The sequence below is a fragment of the Rhinatrema bivittatum genome, chromosome 8, assembly GCF_901001135.1.
Source record: "Rhinatrema bivittatum chromosome 8, aRhiBiv1.1, whole genome shotgun sequence".
In the NCBI taxonomy this organism is placed as follows: Eukaryota; Metazoa; Chordata; class Amphibia; order Gymnophiona; family Rhinatrematidae; genus Rhinatrema; species Rhinatrema bivittatum.
In genome coordinates this window covers 27,269,283-27,289,284 of record NC_042622.1, presented here as the reverse complement: position 1 = coordinate 27,289,284, position 20,002 = coordinate 27,269,283, and the positions used below count along the sequence as shown (strand labels likewise).

The 20,002-nt window shown below is 43.3% G+C and overlaps 1 protein-coding gene across 3 annotated transcripts in view; it reads right to left on the bottom strand.

Moving 5' to 3' along the window:
* ATP9A (ATPase phospholipid transporting 9A (putative)) overlaps window positions 1–20,002 on the bottom strand; it is a 178,649-nt gene that overhangs the window by 105,384 nt on the left and 53,263 nt on the right. For all 3 annotated transcript variants that reach the window (XM_029611231.1, XM_029611229.1, XM_029611230.1), the window contains exons 10-14: window positions 19,535–19,611; window positions 17,132–17,292; window positions 13,726–13,868; window positions 11,486–11,598; window positions 4,259–4,471 (exon numbers count right to left, since the gene is read on the bottom strand). In XM_029611231.1, coding sequence (XP_029467091.1) covers window positions 4,259–4,471; window positions 11,486–11,598; window positions 13,726–13,868; window positions 17,132–17,292; window positions 19,535–19,611 — 707 coding nt within the window. The remainder of the gene's footprint in view (window positions 1–4,258; window positions 4,472–11,485; window positions 11,599–13,725; window positions 13,869–17,131; window positions 17,293–19,534; window positions 19,612–20,002) is intronic.

Below are 20,002 nucleotides of genomic sequence, written 5' to 3'. Positions count from 1 at the left end.
ACAAGCACTCCTCTAACAGTTCCCCAACAAGGGTCTGGATTTCAAAATCTGACCGATTACCTTGAAAATTCCAATATAGAAATAATAGATCGTGCTGTTCTTTTTGTTTCATTTTATGAAGAAAGTGATGTCTCTAAGATAATGAGGAATTATTTTAAAAATATTTCTACATTATTCTGTGGTGGACTCATTCGTGTTTACCCGGATTTGTCAAGATCTACTCAGCAGCGTAGAAAGGACTTCCTACAGATGAGACCTGAGACTATAGCACTGGGGGCTAGCTTCAAATTGAGGTACCCGTGCAAGTGCATTATCAAGCTGTCCAGGAACATATATATTTTCTTCCTACCAGATCAATTGAGGGCTTTTTTGTCTAGAAGGAGACTATCCGATGAGAATGTTGGGACAATGGAAAATTAGGTGCGAAGAAGGACATAAAATTTGATTGATATCGTGTGTACTCCTTGAATATTTCCTTTCTCTCCAATATTTCCTAAGTACTAAGAGACTGGATATTATGTTATTTTCATGTATTTTGAAAAAATTATCTTATTGTTTATTTCCTAAATGTCTCTGAATTTTCCGATACAAATGTTTTGTTTGTATATTCTTAAAAAGATGATAAATAAAGAATATAAAAAAAAAATAAAAAAAAAAAAGACAGTCAGCACAAAGTATTATTTATTTTGTCTTTCTTACCCTGCCCCTGATGCTGAGGTAAGGTACAACAGCAGATAAACATTCTCAGCCTCTTCTTTCATGGAAAATTAATTTTTGCACGGAGTGGAAAGCATTGCTGGCCTTCGGCCTTTCACTGAGCAAACTCTGGGGCTGCTGCAAATAGCTGTGCGCTTAAAGAAATTCAGTGCACGCTCTCTTAACACGCAAGCTAACTTTGTTTTTTTGTAACTTCCAATGCTGTCGCTGCTGGCATGCTAATGCATCGAGCTTTATAAAAAAAATGCGCACAGACCAGAAAATGCACACGGAACACGATATATGTGCAGAAAATATAATTTATGTGCATGTTTTCCTGCATATAAAATCCCGACTACAGGTCCTGGCGCCAAAGCTCCAGCTTCCGTCCCTGGACCAACATGAGCCTTGGAAATCTTATGCCACCTCAGACTAGGAATTACGTTTCCGGCGCTAAGGAAACGGGAGGTAGGCCACAGCAACTTCTCTGCATTGGGAGCTAATAGCCAAAGCCGTCATTAGCATGGGATTTCCATGCGAGGGCGCCAACATCATTGCACAGGAGTGAATTTTCAAAGGTATTCCCCATCTAAACATTTATTGCAGCAATACATTTTCAACAGTTCATTTATGCCCGTAAAATCCTTCGGAAAGTTACCTCCACACACTGTTGCTTGCACGTTTTTTTTGGCGCACGAAATTCATTTCTGCATCAGCAGTAACGTTGGCGCACAAAATACGTGTGCGCAACCGAGGGCGCGTTCTGCCGAGCGCGCCCTTACTGCATCGGCCTGTGTCAGTGTTCGGTCGGACCGAGTGCTCATTTTTCTTGATATTACACGTGGCCCTGCTAAAGTGTAGACTCCCTCCTAAGGGTAATAGACTCTGCATGGGTTCCCATTAATTTCGCATTCGGAGGTGGTGTTTGCCCACTAAGTACTGCCTTCCTTTCTACACACACACACGGCATCGGATGGATAAATGCTTCCTCCTGCAATGCCAAGGGCTGGGTGGGATCTCCTCCCCCTTCCATCCCCTGAGCTGGGAATCCTCGGGGGGGGGGCTAAGATCATGATGGCGACGCGTCTCTAAGCCCATGTCCGTGCCAAGCCATCGCACTGGCTCCATTCCTTGTCTTTTGCAAAAAGCTTCTTCTGCCCCAGACTGTAGATGCTCTGCTTGTATCTTTGAGACCCCCTCAAGGTAAGATTCCTTCAGCAAGGTAACAAAATATTGTCCCTGAAAGTGGTTTATGCACTTGCTGCTCAAAACATAAGCGGGGACATCTTCCCGAAATTATGGACAGAAAATGAGGGGTAAGCCTGGAAAGGTTAAAAAATAATAATATAAAAAAATAAATAAATAAAAAATAAACCCATGCACACACTAATTTAAAAAATGTATAAATAAACCAGGAAATTGCACCTTTTTTGCTTTTATAAAAGTAAAGCTTTTACTGCAGCCTCTGGCCTTTGAACTTTTCTGTCCACTGAGCATACCTTTTGTGCTTCTCTCTCATCCATCACAAAGTGCTACATTATTTGTTTTGGGTCAGCAAGGGATACCTTTCCTGTGATTTCACCGTAATTTGGCTCTGCCCGGCGAGGGGAGATCGGATTCCCAGCCCCCTTCAGGAAAAAGATGATTTAGCAAATCGGGGAAAATGAGAGAGTTTCATAGATCATCCGGCATCAGTACAATTCATTAAGTGACAGCGATGCATTCTTAGAACTCAATCTGCTGGCTCCCTCTGACCTCCGCAACACTTGGGTGACCTTGCCCCATCTTAAACCCACAATAATCGGAATTCCACAGTGCCAGAAGAAAAGACGTCTTTCTTTGGTCATCGGCTAAAGGGAGCTATTCAGATCTAAAACAATATCAGAACCCAGCCCCTCTGCAAGTAGCTTGCATTCACCAGAAGGTGTTTTTTTATTACAGCCAAGTATCAAGTTTTGGAGCTATGGATCCATAGACATTTTTGAGTATGAATTACCACGATCTCTAGCGCTACTATGCCATATGCCTATTTGAGTGACTGAAGAGTATCGCTTTCTTTAAAATAATATCAAATTTAAGAACCATCTTAACGATGAATATCGAACTTGGGGGGTGGTCATTTGTAAATGTGTGACCCCTACCTCTGTCCTAGCAAGCAGCAGTGATTTTCACTGCTGCTTGCGGGCAACCTTCAAACAAAGCCTTCTGGGACGACGTCGGCAGAGACTTTCTACGTGCAAGTTTTGCTTTGCGACGTGCTGTGGGTGCAATGGACGCGTGGACATTTGCCCCCCCCCCCCAACTCTGTTTTTTTTCCCCCCACAGGTACTATTTTTTTCATCCAATGGAAAGCAAAGCACATGGAGTTGAAAATGCAATCTATGCGAGTTATTTTCCTCCCCCCGGGGGACATCTCCTTTTGACGTGGCTGAAAGCACGCAGGCTGTATAACACCACGCTGACCTTTCAGGCTCCTCGATGGGCGGTGATCTTCTGATGGCCGATTTACGCGAGTAAAACTTTTTTTTTTTTTAAAACCCACGTAAATGACATAAAAAATTGTCCTCTTTGAAAGCCTCTTTTCCCTGCCAGGGCCTGGAAACATACAACCTGTCAATATTCTCGGTCAACGCGAGGGAAGGAGAACGAAACCTGATTAAAAAGTAAAGCTTTTAAAATGATTTTAATTAGTGTGATGTCATTATGTGTTCAAGGAGAAAAGCAGGGGCAACAGAGAAGCAAACCAGAAATGTTCCGAGTTCCAAGATAAGCCCAGAGCATAAACACATGATTGGTAGAATTTCCTGGACACCTTTAATAATTCCAGCCATTACAACAACTAAGCCTGACAGACTCACATTTAGCTGCAATAAAATACTTTTGCTTGAAATCTAATGCTTCCTGGGAAAGGATATGATTTTACTGAAGGCATGGTACTATCCAGAAGTAAACTATTCACTGATACGGCAATTTTTATAATCAAATAAATATTTTCAAGTGAAAAGCAATATAAAATGACCAGGCCTGGATACCCCATTCATCAATATCCTATTAGCATTATTTGTTTATTTATTTATTTAAGCGCTTTTATATACCGATGTTCATGTACTGGTACATATCACGTCGGTTTACATAGAACCAAAGTTGGAAATTACATCGAACATTCTGTCGAACAAGAGGGTACAAATAACATGTCTAACATCATGAGAACTTATTGATAACGCTGAGAACTTATAGATAGAGCTGAGGACAACTTAGAAATTAAAATTTCAAATTATAAAATTATAAAATTACAAATCACAAATAAAATTATTAGATTATTACAAAAAACAAATAAATAAATAACAATCAACAAAGTCAGAATTAAAAAGACTTAATAAGCATGGGTGCAGATTGAAGTAAAGTAGAGCTTTATTATTGCACTGAACGAATTTTTTATTATTGCACTGAACGAATCATGTCATGGATCTGGTAAAGATTTGTCATGCAACTTTATAATCCCACTTGTATAAACAGAGAAATAAAAAGTAGTAACAATGTCGTCTCCACAATAAGGGCTTACCTCGTCGGGACTGGACGCCTGGTACACCCGGCAGGAATCTTCATACTGCTTCTCAGCTTCTGCCTGGTCGGTCACCCCGTTGGACTCATAGACAGGGGTGACATTATGGCACAGGGCAATCGCTTTCACTGCCTCATGAACTCGGCTCCCCATGGTTTTCCGCACTTTGGTAGCCAGCGTTGGACCTTTAAGGGCAGGTGGATCCTGCGATGGCTAAAAAAAAAACAAAAAAAACCCCCTAAACATGGAGAACTTAGTATCATAGGAAATGAACATCGATAACAACCAAAAAGATTCATCTAGTCTGCCCAGAAGGAAGTTTATGCACATCTAGCCAAAACAGATTCAAATCCTCACATGGATCCTAATCCCCAAGCGTGTTGTATCCCCCCCTTTTAGGGTTGCAAGTGCCACTCCGTGCAGGTTACCCCGTGCCTTCCAGGAAGCACAGTGCAGCCATAATCACTGCTGCCTTGAGCTGCAGCTGTTACTCTGTGAAGGCTGCCCAGTGCCCAATGCTTTGTTACCGTTCTCTTGCCACTAGGGATCTTCCGTCTTTATCCCAGGCTTTTTTGAAGTCTGTCACTGTCCTTGTCATCAACACCTTCCCTGGGAAGGCATTTCAGGAATCCACCACCTTCCTCTGTGAAAACAATACCTCCTGACATTCTTTCTGAATCTACACACACCCTCCCCTTGGACCTTCGGATTTTGACCCCTAGTTCTACAGCTTCCTTTCCATTGATAAAGTTTGGCTTTCTGTGCATTGATACCTTTCAGGTATTTAAATGCCTGCATCATAGCCTCCTGAGCCACCTCTCTTCTAGCGTATACATTTGGGATATGCATTCGTTGGGCCATTCAAGCATAGCTAACGGATATATGGTATGCGCATAACTTGCTAAAAATAATGCATGCGTACATCTTTTCTTAGGTGCATCTCATACATCTGTCAATTTTTAAAAAGGGATCAAGAGGTGATCCAGGAAATTACAGACCAATGAGTCTGACATCTGTGCCAGGCAAAATGGTAGAAGCTATCATAAAGAATAACATTTCTGAACATATAGATAAGCAAACATTGGTGAGGCAAGACTTTCCTTGGCTAAATCAATTTGCTACATTTTTTGAGGGCGTAAATAGATAACATAAGATATGCCATACTGGGTCAGACCACATGTGGATAAAGATGAGCCAGTTGGTACCGTGTAACTGGATTTCCAGAAAGTATTTGACAAAGTCCCTCATGAGAGACTTCGTAGGAAATTAAAATGTTGTGGCCTAAGGAGCAGTGTCCTATTGTGGACTGCCAACTGTTTAAAAGGTAGAAAACAGAGAGTAGGGCTAAATGATACATTTTCCCAATGGAAAAAGTTGAATAGTGGAGATCCCCAGGGATCTGTTCTGGGACCGATGCTTTTTAATATATTTATAAATGAACTGGAAATGGGTACAACAAGTGAGATGATGAAATATGCCGATGACACAAAATTATTCAAAGTTGTTAAATCACAAGAGGATTGTGACAAATTGCAAGACAACATTGCAAAACTGGGAGACTGGGCTTGCAAATGGCAAATGAAATTTAATGTGGACAAGTGCAAAGTGATGCACTTACAGAAGAGTAACCCAAATTATAGCTACAAAATGCAAGGTTCCACATTAGGAGTGACCACTCAGGAAAAGGATCTAGGTGTCATCGTTGATAACACGTTGAAATCTTCTGCTCAGTGTGCAGCAGCAGCCAAGAAAGCAAATAGAATGCTGGGGATTATTAGGACAGGAATGGAGAATAAAACAGAGAATATCATAATGCCCCTGTATTGCTCCGTGGTGCAACCTCATCTTGAGTATTGGGTTCTGTTCCGGTCATCACATCTCAAGAAAGATAGGGCAGAATTAGAAAAAGTACAGAGAAGGGCGACCAAAATGATAAAGAGGATGGAATAATTCCCCTATGAAGAAAGGCTGAAGAGGTTAGGACTCCAGCTTGGAGAAGAGAGGGCTGAGAGGAGATATGATAGAGGTCTATAAAATAATGAGTGGCATGAAACGAGTAAACGCTAATCAGTTGTTTACTCTTTTGAAAAATACAAAGATTAGGGGACACACAATGAAGTTACTGGGTAATATATTTAAAACTAATAAGAGAAAATAGTTTTTTACTCAACGCATAATTAAGCTCTGGAATTCGTTGCCAGAGGATGTGGTGAAAACTATTAGTGAAGCTGCGTTTAAAAAGGTTTGGACAAGTTCCTGGAGGAAACGTCCATTAACCATTATTAAGGTGGAGTTGCAGAAATCCACTGCTTATTCTTGGAATAAGCAGCTTGGAATCTGTCAACCCTTGGGATCCTGCCAGGTACTTGTGACCTGAATTGGCCACTGTTGGTAACGGGGTACTGGGCCTGAGGGACCTTTGGTCTGACCCAGTATGGCAAGGCTCATGCTCTTATGTGCATACGGCTACAACAAATGGCCCAACAAATGCACATCCCTAGTATATATATTAAGTTCCTTCAGTGACAACTCATAGGGCTTTTGATACAGTCCTACACTGGCCTTTCGCTGGATCATCTCTAGCCTATCAACATCCTTTCTGAGATATGGCCTCCAGAACTGGACACAGCACTCCACGTGAGACCTCATCAATGACCTGGAAAGAAGCATTACCACCACTCTTTTTCTACTGGTCACACCTCTCTCCCTGGGCATCCAAGCATCCTCCTGGTTCTGGGTCACCACTTTACCACACCATTTTGTTGCCGTGAGATCATCTGACACTACCACATCAAGGTCCCTTTTCTAGGCAGCACACTTCAGCCCTTCACCGCCTACTGCATAGGCTCCTGTTGATTTCTATAGCCCCAAAGTACAGGACACTGCCCTTCTAACTGCCAAGAAATTACACCATTCTGTCCACATAAAAAAAAGAGGAGAAGGACCAAGGAAGGGACAATGACTCAGACTTTTCCCAGCAAGACCAGGGGCTAGTGAAGGCATCACATGGAGTGCAGATGATCACGATATTGTATCATCCGTAGGATAGAATACTCTCTACTCTCCTATCTTGTTTCTCAGGCCTGGCCATCCCATGTCAATAAACCCAATTACAGCTGGGTGAGACTTAACCCTTGCCTGACTGATGTATCTCTGATGTTTATGGTGGGGGGGGGGGGGGATGGGGGGGGAATGGTTATAGAATGGAGGGGGATTATAGTTACTGGTCTAATCCGGACCTCTTATCCCTAATTAAGCTTGCAGCACTTCAAAAGGTGAAGTGATAGGCCAAGAAAGGAAAATGCGCTTCAACTTCCCAAGGCCTTGCCACCGAAAAGTGAAATATAAAAATAAATAAAAATGTGCCGAAGAGCACGGAACGAAGTAAGGAGATGCCATGCAAAATAACTGCCTTTTACCTTTATTTAGCAGAATTGAGATCGGATACCAAAACTAAAGACTGCCACACTTCTATTTGTGACCAAAAATAAAATGCCAAGCAGACTCTCTCCCTTTATATCCAAAATAAAGCAAGAAACAAAGAGAAATACTCTCAGAACTATAAAAGCATCACAGGTACTACAATAAACTAAAAAAGTACTGAAACGACGTCAGCATGAGTGCGCAAAGGGTGTAATCTGCCGCCTCAAGCAGTCTTCAGAGACTAGGGCTAACAAATCCTCATCCACACTTCTAAATGTGCCAGAGGCAGGAAAAAAAAAACAAAAAAACGTTCACGAAGCAAAATTGCAAACTATTTCCTGGCATCGTAGTTGCAGGAAATTAACAGGGAAAAAAAAAATGAAGTAAAGAATAATGTGGGATGGACAGCGTGCAGCGTGTCTGCTGAACGGTATATTCTCTGTGGAAGGACTCCCTCTAGACGTCACCAACAGAGTCGCAAGGTTTGGCCACCAACACTACCCCCAGGTCTTCAGGAAAAGCGAAAAGTGCTGGGTGAGACCCAGGGCGACGGAGAACTCTTGGGAGCTGGCAGAGAGGCGTTTCCAGTCGCACCGCGACACAACAGACAGAAAGTCAGTGGCGTTTAAATGCTCCAGCACAATTTGGTAGCATCGTAACGTATTTCTAGGAAAGAGCAGAAAAGCGGCGCCACGCCATGCGGTACGCGCTCCTGAATCTTCCCGTTTCTTCCTACGCAGTTCAACTTTATTTTAGATTATTTCTGGTTTTTACTGTTTTAACATAATTGATTTTATACGTAAACTTGTTCATCACAGAGAAATGTTTGCTAGGCGATTTATAAATTCAGTAAATATAATAATCCTGCTCGGTTTCCTCTTGCTCCTCTGGGATTACGGCTGAATCAGAAGCAGGGCTGGGACCTGGCACCGTGGGCCTTTGTTTGCAACTGGCCGGGTAATCCGCCCCTCCCCCCCCCCTCTCCATTTTAAATCCCCTTCCAGCTCCCTCCCCCCCCTTTACTCCGGGCACTGCAGTAACAGCCCTCAGCTGGGGTTGGGTGGGTGGGGGCATGGCACCAGGGCTCCTTCTGGAACCCTGAAATTATGGGACCTAAAATCCAGCCACCAGATGTCAGCATTGTGCAATGATGATGGTGACGACTTCTTTCCTCCGGTGGCTGCAGCACTATGATCTGCAGCCTCCTCCGGCACTGGCAGGCTTGAGGGGGCAGAAGACCCGTGCTGGGAATCCAACGCCTCGGCTCCTTGCACAGCACTGCACTGAGCTACCAGAGCGGCCCTTCCGAGCTCTTCTCCGATGAGACATCGAGAGCGAAGTTCTCTGGACAACATAGCTCCATCCATAGTTATACGTATAGTGTCCCCCCCTGGGGTATAAAACTATATAAATGTCATACACTGGCCTGGTGAATTAAAGCCCCTTCAACTTAGTGGTTACCTTTAGGTTGAAATGCAGTCTCTATCCTGCTGGGTACATAAGGAACACAACTTTCAAACCGGTCGCGGTACGCAATTTGTATACGGAAGCGGGCCTGTAAGATTTATGCCAGTATTATATACTGTGTGGTGGGAGCCGCACAGCATATAAAATACAGCATGCGTCTGCCCCATATGTATGTGAGGATATTGATAATGCAGGAACACGTACACATTTTTCTATCAATTTGAATAGAAAAATACGTGTATATGTTTTATGCCTAAAATAGCTAACAAATTATATGTAAGAGCACAGAATCAAACACGGAAGCAGGCTGCACAGTTCTGAAAATGCATACTTTTCAGAACTGTCACCCTGAACCGCCAACCAGCTGACTTACCTCCTACCAAAACACCACAGGGGCCAATTAGCTGGGGTAACCTGGGTGTGTTTGCCTCTTCTAAAATAGCAACTTGTGTGTTTACTTCAGGACCTGCCCCTCCCCCCCCCCTGCAAAGAATGCCCCTGGACTGCACTCCCCCCCCCTCCCCATTAAAATTAGGAGCGACAATACAAGTACATGCTTACTGTTGAGGTTTATAAAATATCATAGATGCGTGCACACGCATTTATGCTACTTTTATATGAGCGATTGGGGTGCTTAACTCTCTCAAAATTCCCTCCATAGTGCAAAAAATATAATATAGTGCTACACACAGAATCTAATGGAGGAATACAGCTTTAGTACTAAACCGCTGCAGGAAGGGAAGGTGGGGACATGAGCTGAGGGAGGTATTTCAACTTGGCCAGTTTTTGAGACAACTAGGTTGAGGGCAGTCTTTAAAATGTTTCTAATATTAAAAAAAAAAAAAAAAAAAAGGAACTGCTGTAACTTTGCTGCAGAACACATGCACAGAAACCCAATCCCATTCAGATTTAGCTCATAAGACCCACTGAGTCTGCCCAGTTTACTCCCTGGGGGCAATGCCATAAACCCCCATTTGATGTCTGGTTTTGCCTCCACTTGTTTACAGAAAGTTCCAATATTGTGAGGGCAATTAACATTTCACTGAAGAATGGGAAGTGACCTGATACTTCAGAATAAACCGGGGCTTCGTACACACAAGCAGAACACGGCAGAAAACAGATGCTCGTCAGAGCAGGGCACATAAAGCTTACATTTAATTTTAATACTAAAAATAGTATCAGCTTCTCAGGTAATTACACAATTACTAAATTATACTGGTCAGAGAGGGGGCATGGAGTGATCCGACTTCCTGCTCCACTAACCTTCTGTGTCAAGAGGACACAAAGCTTCACTTCCAGGCCAAAGGGCAATGCATGGTAACAGTAATTAGAGCAATGAATCAGAACTACAGTTTCAATGAAGCACTGCTTGCAAATGTTTTCAATTATGACGAACTGAACCTTTTGGAATGCCAAGATCTCTGCATTTAAGGGAGCGTGCTTTGTAAAGATTTAGAAACCATGCAACAACTAATCTCAGACTATGCCCGAATAATCCTAAAGTAACACATTTTGCAGTGACATTACCTAACAATGTTCAAGCCTCCAAGTCTCCATATTATTAGATTATTATTAGTATTAAAATGCTACCCAATTAGAGCTAAGGAAACAGAAAAGGGGGAGGGGCGCGGAGCATAGAATGTTCTAGAACACAATCACAGAGGCGGTAATCTCAAGACTTCCGGTTCAGACTCCTAAACCCACAAATTACCCAGTACTTCTCCCTTATCAACTTCCATATGAGTCTTGCCATTTACAAGAGAGAGCTCTCGTTTAAAAACTATAAATGAGTCTAAAAACAAAACAGAGGTCCAGACAAACAGCACGTTCTCGCCTCTTTCACTTGCAACTTGGAGCCTCCCAATAGCATTTTAATCAAAGGTTTGCAGAGTTGCTCTCCATAAATAACTGAGCACTGCATCTGTCCGGTTATCAGATCACAGTTTGTGCTAAATTTAATCAGGAGATTTGCAAAGGCATGAAGGTTGCCGATTTTCACTTGAGATGATGCAAAATTGGGCTGTTCCCTTCTATTTGCAGAAATGAAAGCCATCACAACAAATTTGTTAACTGCAAATCATTTCTAAAAAGCTTCTCCTGCTCTGTGCACAAGGTAAAAAAAAAAATCATCTGAAAGCAGGGCTGGTCGGAATGGAAGAGGAGAGACGGAGGCACTGACTGGGCCTGGGAAAAGGTAAATACGCGGAGAGCGAGAGAGGCACTCAGAGGAGGAGGAGGAAAATGAAATGGTGCTCCTGCTCGCCCACGTCTAACTGCACATCGTAATTCACATTATTATACTCCAAACCCCCCTCAGGGAGGCGTGGGGCATTTTACCTGCGTGTATGTACTGAATATGTGGCTCTGCACTTCGTCCATTGAATCCAGTCCGTAGGCCACTGTTCCAAGGTGAAGACGTTTGAAGACCATCTCGTTCTGCGTTAGAGTCCCTGCCGGATAAGACATTTGTACAGAAAAAAAAAGTTCACGATTTTGCAGAGTAGGAAAGGTAAAGATGACCTCTTTGCTTTTCTCTCTCATAGGCCTGATGGAAGGAAGACCAACTAGTTCCCATTGCATTAGATGTGCTGACCCTTTTGTTCTGTGTGTTTAAGTGGCATGATCCACTGGCCACGTTACATCCTCCAAGAAAATGGCTCACTCTAAGGCACTCGGCTTGTACTGCCATTAAAATGTTCTGCAGAAAAGAATGATTTTATCAAAATCCTTACTGTGCTATGTGCAGGGACCTTCATTTTCTGTTTTTGTTTTATTTTTCCCGGGGATTTCAATGTTATAACAAAAGAAAAAAAAACCAGTGGAAAAAAATAACTTTTCCATTGATTTTTCTCTTGTATGTTATATGAACATAAGAGTTGCCATACTGGGTCGGTATCCTGGTCACAAGTACCTGGCAGGATCAAGGGGTAGGTAGATTCCAAGCTGTTTATCCCAAGAACTTTTCCAAACCATTTTCAACGCAGCTAAACTAATAGCTTTCACCAAATCCTCTGCCAACAGATTCCAGAGCTTAATTATGCGTTGAGTAAAAAAATATTTTCTCTTATCAGTTTTACGTTACGCATTAACTTCTTTGCGTGTCCCCTGGTCTTTGCATTTTTTGAAAGAGTAAACAACTGATTAACATTTACTCGTTCCATTCCACTCATTATTTTATAGACCTCTATCATATCCCTCCCTCAGCCGTCTCTTCTCCAAGCTGAAGAGTCCTAACCTCTTTAGTATTTCCTCATAGGGGATCCATTCCATCCCCTTTATCATCTTGGTCGCCCTTCTCTGTACCTTTTCTAATTCTGCTATATCTTTTTTCAGATGGGGTGACCAGAACTGCACCCAATACTCAAGAAGAGGTCGCACCATGGAGTGATACAGAGGCATTATGATATTCTCTGTTTATTCTCCATTCCTTTCCTAATAATCCCTAGCATTCTGTTTGCTTTCTTGGCTACTGCTGCACACTGAACAGAAGATTTCAACGTATTTTCAGTGATGACACCAGATCCTTTTCCTGAGTGGTCACTCCTACTGTGCAACCTTGCATTATGTAACTATTATTTGGGTTATTGTTCCCTGAGTGCATAACTTTGCACTTGTCTACATTAAATTTCATTTGCATGCCCAGTCTCCCAGTTTTGTAAGGTCCTCTTGCAATTTCTCAAAATCCTCTTGCGATTTAACAACTTTGAATCATTTTGTGTCATTAGCAAATTTGATCACCTCATTTATTGTTTCTATTTCCAGGTACTTTATAAATATATTAAAAGACAGTGTCCCAGAACAGATCCCTGGGGCACACTACTATTCAGCTTTTTCCAGTGGGAAAATTTACCATTTAGCCCTACTCTGTTTTCCATTTTTTAACCAGTTGGCAATCTACAATAGGACACTGCCCACTAACAGGCCGATATGCGCTCCAGCGGAGCGCCCGGTTAACACGCGTTTGGACGCGCACTTTCAACGCGCTAGCTTCACCCCTTATTTCAATCCAGCTGCAGCAATGAAGTGAGATTAGAGGGCCAGCAGTCATATAATTTAGCCCTTCAGACTTCCAAGAAGGGGACCACCTTGCTTCTCAGATATTTAGGTGGAGGGGAAGATGGGGAAAGAGAAAGTGGGGAGGAGGGGGGAATCTCATCACCAGCCAGATCCCCAAGGAGAACTCGGGTCAAAAAAGTGTGCCCTTCCCTAATCTAAGACCATACAAAATTAGAAACAAACAAAAAAAAACCCTTTCATGAGACAAATAATTAATGCCTGAAACCATGTGAGAGAGACAGAGCTATAATCAAACGGCTGGGCCACAATTATGGAACGCCTTACCGCAAAATTTAAGGCTTGATCCGAATATTAGAACATTTAAGAAAGGAGTTAAAAGCAAGCATTCTCTTAATTTCTAATGTCAGATATTATAATCAAGTTCCATGATTTTGTCACTAACTTTTTTTTTTCTAATTGGATTTTAGATGTTTTGCTAAGAATTTTATGTATTTTATGATTACGAAATGTCGGTATATAAAAACGAATAAATAAATAAATGTGCTAAGGTATTAGCTTACCTGTTTTATCCGTTAGTAAATAGGAAATCCTTCCTAGCTGTTCCGGGATGGTGCTCGCTCGGACCACGGTGCCTGGAATTTTGGAATCCCTGCGGATCATCAAGCTGTAGACAATCTTTCCCATGTCTAGGTTCACCCGCAAACTGGAAAAAGGTAGAAAAAAGGACGGAGAGAACAGATTTAAAAATCCACACCATACAAAACAGCAAGACGACTATTCTCCCTACAAGCTTCTGTAAGCCGCCATCATAAATATGGCGCACTTTAGCTACCAAAAAATCTATGTAAAAAACGTCAATATGAGCAGAAGGGAACTCAAGAACTGCCATAATTTATGCTTTTTTTTTTTTTTTTAATGGAGTTCTTATGCAATAATGAGGGTGAATTCTTCTGTTCCTGAAAGGCAGGGGGCCTCAGGCCTTTAGCTGGACCGTGGAGCTCATTTTTCCACAGCCTGCCTACACTTTTTCTTCCCATGGTTCACGGGTCTGGCTCATGAAGGATGATTTTATTTGCCACATGCAGCGGTGCAAAGGCTAGCAGGGTTCCCAGGTCCTGGCCAGCAGAAGAGGCCGTCCGGTGCCATGCCACTAAAAAGAGAGCCACTGGAGGAGAAGCCAGGCCCCCGCCAGCAGATGATCAAGGGGGGGGGGGGGGGGCGCGTGAGAGAGAATGGCAGAGAGAGAGGAAAGAGAGCCCTGGATGCACACTTCCCTACACTTTAGGGTGGCGGCAGGGGTTCCCAGCGGTGTTGAAGGGCTGCCGCGTTCCGACGAATCTAGAAACATTCTTACTGGCGCGGTCTGTCAGACACCTGGGAGCTCTGCCCTCTGCCTCCCTCTTTCCTAGCATTTCTAATGCAAAATTATTATTGAAAGAGTAGAAAATTTCCGCACAATGTAGCCACAACGTACAAGAAAACAATATAAACCAGAACAAGTGTTGCACCGGCAGGATGACGTGGCAATAAACTATACGTGAGAATCAATGACATTTAAAACGATACAGCCACCTGCAAATTACGTACGTATAACCTGAAGCAGGTGGGAAACATCTAATAACCATGCAGGCACTAAGCATTCTATCAAGGTCCATATCAGAATCATTTAGCCTGCCAACTCAGATCCAGGCTAATCTTTTTCCTTTTTATAGATTATTTCCTTGCCACGTATGCATGGGAAAAAGAAAGTGGTGCCGGGCCAGGCCCGAGAAGGCGCCATTTCACGTCACACTTTGGCATAGGTCTCAGGACTGACCACCACCATTGTAATTTGGAAGACCTGGGAGTAGGACGTTGAGTGGGCATTCCCCCTGCCCCCCTGGACCTCCGCGGATGGGGTAAAGCAAGAGCTGGGGTGGTTCTCGGCCCCAGGGACTTTTTTTTTTTTTTTTTTTTGGAGAGGAGGAGGTGGTGGTGCATGGGAGCCTGGGGAGGCCAGGTTTTGTCTGGGGGAGGGGGCAGAATTGGAGGTCCTGGTTTGTTGGTCCTAGGGAGGACCCCAGGATGGCTCTGGAGAAGCCCAGTAGGCCTTGGGGAAGTCTCTGGAATGCTTCAGAGGGTTATTCTGTTTTCTTTCTTTAATTTTCAAAATAAAATAGAAGTTAAACCAACTATATTTCATTGATTTTTCTTTGTTTTGAAAACTTCACAGACACTTCCTATTTCATTTCAAACGAATGCACATCCCTAACTAGGGAGGTTAAGAGCGCTGGTCGCTGACATAGCAGCTGCAGTTTTTGGAGTGAAGGCTGAGCCAAGTCCGATTCTTACGCAAGTAAGATTGGCAAGTAAGATTGGCTCAGCCAATCCTCTACAACCTCCACTGGCTCCTCTACAAAGTCCTAACCATCATGCACAAAAACTTAAAACAACCTAGCGCCACTGGATCTCACCTTCCAGTTCCACACCAACAACTCCTCCAGACCGATAAGAGCATACCAAGGCACCCTGCTCGTACCACAATCTAGAACTTCTCTAAGGAATAGGGCCCTTTCCACAGCAGGACCTACTCAATGGAACTCTCTCCCACCGGATCTCAGACAAGACCCCTGTCCAATCTCTTTCAAGAAAACACTCAAAACATGGTTATTCAGCCTAGCATTTCCAGAGCCCTCTTGTTAACCAACTACTTTCTCATCTCAGCCTACACAGACTCTTCCAATTTCCCCTCTTAAGTATATCCTGTTGTAATTTGCTCTCAGACCCACTCTCCTTTTCATTTTCTCACCCTGTTTCCCTCGACAAGGACCACTGATCCCTGCTGGTCCGGCCTTTTTCACATCTCCTTTTCAAGCTCTTTGCTCTCCTTCATTCATTCCGTTTCTCCCCCCTGGCAACCTACCCAAACTGTTTTAGACTATCCAACGCCTAGTTTCTTTCCTTAGTGCTATAATACTCTAATCTTTGCTCTCGCTATTATTTCATGCATATTCCTTGTTACTCAAAGTCGGTTTTTTGAGATGTTAATCAAAGTTGTTTTTAGATTTATTTAATTTATTTAAAACTTTTATATACCGGTATTAGTATGCAAACATCATACCGGTTTACATTGTAACTGAAAGATTGAAAATACAATTAACAGGGAGGGGGGGAAGGAGGGAGTAAATACATAGTGCAGTAAGATGAAGGAAAGGGAACATCAACTTTGAGAGGTAAACAGGAAATTAATTACAGAAGGGCTATATACAGTATTTACAGGAAGGCTAATAACAGAGTACAATTTGAACAGGTCTCTTTTTTTAAAAACCTGTTCAAATTGTACTCTGCTATCAGCAGAGTACAATTAGATGTTTCTTGTTCTATGTAATTGCTCAAGGGCAAGCCTTTTTTGTTTCACTGTAAACCGGTTTGATTTGTATCAAATGCAAGAAGATCGGTATATAAAAGACAAAAATAAATAAATAAATAAATAAATAAGTATCCGCTGCCCCATTCAAACAAGGAAAGCTACTTATTGCTTTTCCATCCACAAGAGGGGTCACTGTACCATTTGATCTTTCATGGCAGGTAGGTTAAGGCAAAAGGAAAAAAAAACAAAACCCAGCAGCAAAATCCAAAAAGAATTACAAAAAGCCTCCGATTCTTGCTTTTCATTTGCAAAAAGCCATTTCATATCCTGATCAGTTTGCACGCACCTGGACTCCACTATGAAGGGATATGGGCTAGGAGGGTAGGAGGCAAGGAACAAAGGAGTAGCCAGATAGAGAGGTGTAAGATAAAGACAAAAGCCTAACTAGAAATCAGAGGAGCTGTCAACGGAAAGACTCCTGTCCCTGTGCGGTTAGAAAGTAGATTTATTATTAATAATAACATATACATCCGAAAACTAGAAATGCAGGTGGCATCCACGCTGGGCAAGAGCGACTTCTGTCCTCTGAGAAACACAAACCGGCACACCCTGCTCACCTAATGGGAATAATGTTTGAGAAGAGCACAAGGAAGCGGATGATCTGCAGGTACCAGCGGCCCGCGAAGTGCTGAAGGGCCACCATCACCAGGGAGACTATGACCAAAGCGCTGAAGAGGATTTTCGTCAGGCAGTTCACTTCCAAATCAAACAAGCCGATCTGAGAGAGAGAGAAAGAGAAAACACAAATCACTTGAAAAGCGGAAAGCTAAGTCCCACACGTGTAGAACGCGTGACAAAAAAGACACGGGGATAACACTGAGGAAGAGCCAACAACAGGTCTGGTATTCACCTTGTCGGGTTGCTCCGAGTAGGGTTTTAAGACCGTCACCTGCTCGGCCGTCCTGCTGTGCCAGGTCATGGTCCGAGCTTCTTCATTCACTCATCGTTATGCCTCATTTGAGGAAGGACTCTCAGGGGGTCCGTGTTCAGCAGTAGCTGAGCGCCTCACTCGGCCGGTTAGATTTTAGCCAGCTACGTTTGAGTGGATTTTTAGCTGAACCTTGCCAGCCAGATCTTCAGCAGAAAGCCACCCTAAATCTATTCCAGCTAAATCTAGGAGCTCTCCACTGATCACCTGAACATAGCCGGCTAATTATAGCTAGCCAGCTAAACAAAAATAATCACTTAAGTGCAGAAGCTCACTAAAGACAACCAGCTAAGTAAACGTAACCTCAGGGCCTGATTCATCACGGCCTTTTCCCATAGACCCAGAATGGGAGAAATGCCTTATGAATCAGTCCCTTAGCTGGTCAGAAGGCTTGCTGTTAGCATGCTCAGAATTACCCAGTAAAAACCTACCTGCCTAGCCCTGAAAACCAGTGCTAACTGCTCACCCAGTCACATCTCTGGTCCACTACATTTAATTGCCTGGTAAATCTAGGTTGCTAAATTTCAGCTGCTCAGCCCTAGTCCGTTTTTTTCAAAGGCTTTGGGTTTTACTGGCTATGTCCTTATTTAGCTGGCTAGATCCCTCTGAAAGCTGACCTCTTCTTGGAGTTTCAGTGTTGCTCTATACTTTACCAAGCTCTTGAATATTTTTGTTGGTTCATAGGTAGAAGCTTAAAGCCATTTACAACTAAGGGGTGAATTTTCAAAAGTGTTGCACATGTAAAAATTAGCATATAAATGAATACATAGCCTCTGCTCGCGTATTCCCTATTAATAAAAGTTGAACATATGCATATTTTCACTTTCATTTACACACATGCTTGTAAAAAGGCCATCTAGGGGCATTCTGGGACCCGGTCAACACTTAACAGGCACACATCTGTCAAGTTACTTGCGTATTTTCACACCTGCTAATTGTCTGGCATAGGCGATATTTAATGTGCTTATTGTGAAGCCCCGACTGGGTGGGAGCTCAGGCTGAAGACCCCCGGAAGTCAGGAGGACTGGGCAAACAGCTGGACTAACTGATAAACTGGTTAATCTCATTCACGTGCTCACGTTTTAAAATTGGTCCATTCATGCAAGTCAAGTCCTCCTTTACGTACGCGGTTTCGATGCGCTGCATATATTCACAAACATACATGTACGCGCTGCGGGGCAGAGATACGCATGTTTATAAAACCCACATATATATATATCACATACGTGGCTTATAAAATACTTGCGTGGATCTGCTCGCGACCAAGCAAGCGTATTTGTTTGAAAGTTATCTTCTTGCGTATTTGACATTCGCAGCCAAACTGCAACGGATGGCTCAGCTGCTGACTTTTCACTTTCTTGTCTTAATACAAAGTACATAGAAATAGCGCGGAAAACAACAGCTGCTCATGAAACGGCCACGTCCTGACTTTCAGTGACAACCTTGGCAAATGACTGAGGTAAGGAGAATCTCATGAAACAGAGGTTTAGGGTCCTATTCACTCTGGATTGCTTCCGTAATTCCATGGACATTTTCCCCTTAAGACGTTTAGTAGGAAATGGCCTGTAACAACTGCAGAACCTGCTGCAGAGCTACGGAAAGGGCAAAAAGCGTGATCACCGCACGCTATGCAGCAAGCCAAGCCTTCTGAAGTTGTTTGCTGCACCTGCACAGCCCTACTCAGAACTCTGTTCGTGCTTGGTATTTTCCGGGATTATTGTACCTATAAAAAAAAAAAAACAACAGTTCTTGCAGCCAGAAATCTTCAGCCATGCCTGGAGCTTTCTGTGTGTGCGTGAAGCCCTGGAATCAGCCTGCTGAACCTGCTCAGTTCATTTTTCATGGAGGCGGAGCGCTCCGCGCACCTTGCCTGTTTCCCGACCGGGCTCATAGGAGACCAAGGAGGATCCAAAAACTAAGATCACGGCAAGCGCTCAAATATGGGCTCTGCAATTACTCAAAAGTGCTGCCCGCAATTATACGTGCTCCTAGCAATCTTTCAAAGGAAACGTGCACTTGTGGCAAGCAGTACCTTACTCCGTGGGTTCGAGGCATTCATTACGCTTCGCTGTTCTCTGCCGGTGTACAGGACCAGGCCTACAACGGTACCTTAACAATCAAATACAACAATTAGACAGCCACGAAATGGTAAAAAACAGTCATTCAGCAGGTTCAGCTGTTCTGCTTGCACTGAAACGCTCCGTATGCTAACGGCAACCTTACTTTTCCCCTACGCGGACATGATCCTCAGGCGCTCCCCCCCCCATTGCTCCGGACATTTAGGTGTCATTTCAAAAAAGAGTAAGCCCCATAGTTTTGGTGAAAACTCGTGATTTTATAAAACTGGAAGCCTGCTGTGACGTTTGCAGTGCTGCTGAAAAGCTGGTCACCTCACTCAGTAGACAGTAACGTCATCCAGCAGCTTCGGGAGAATCCCTCCCCCCATCCTAGTCCAAAGAAGAAAGCAGCCACCTCCAGACAGGGATCCCCCCCTCCCCCC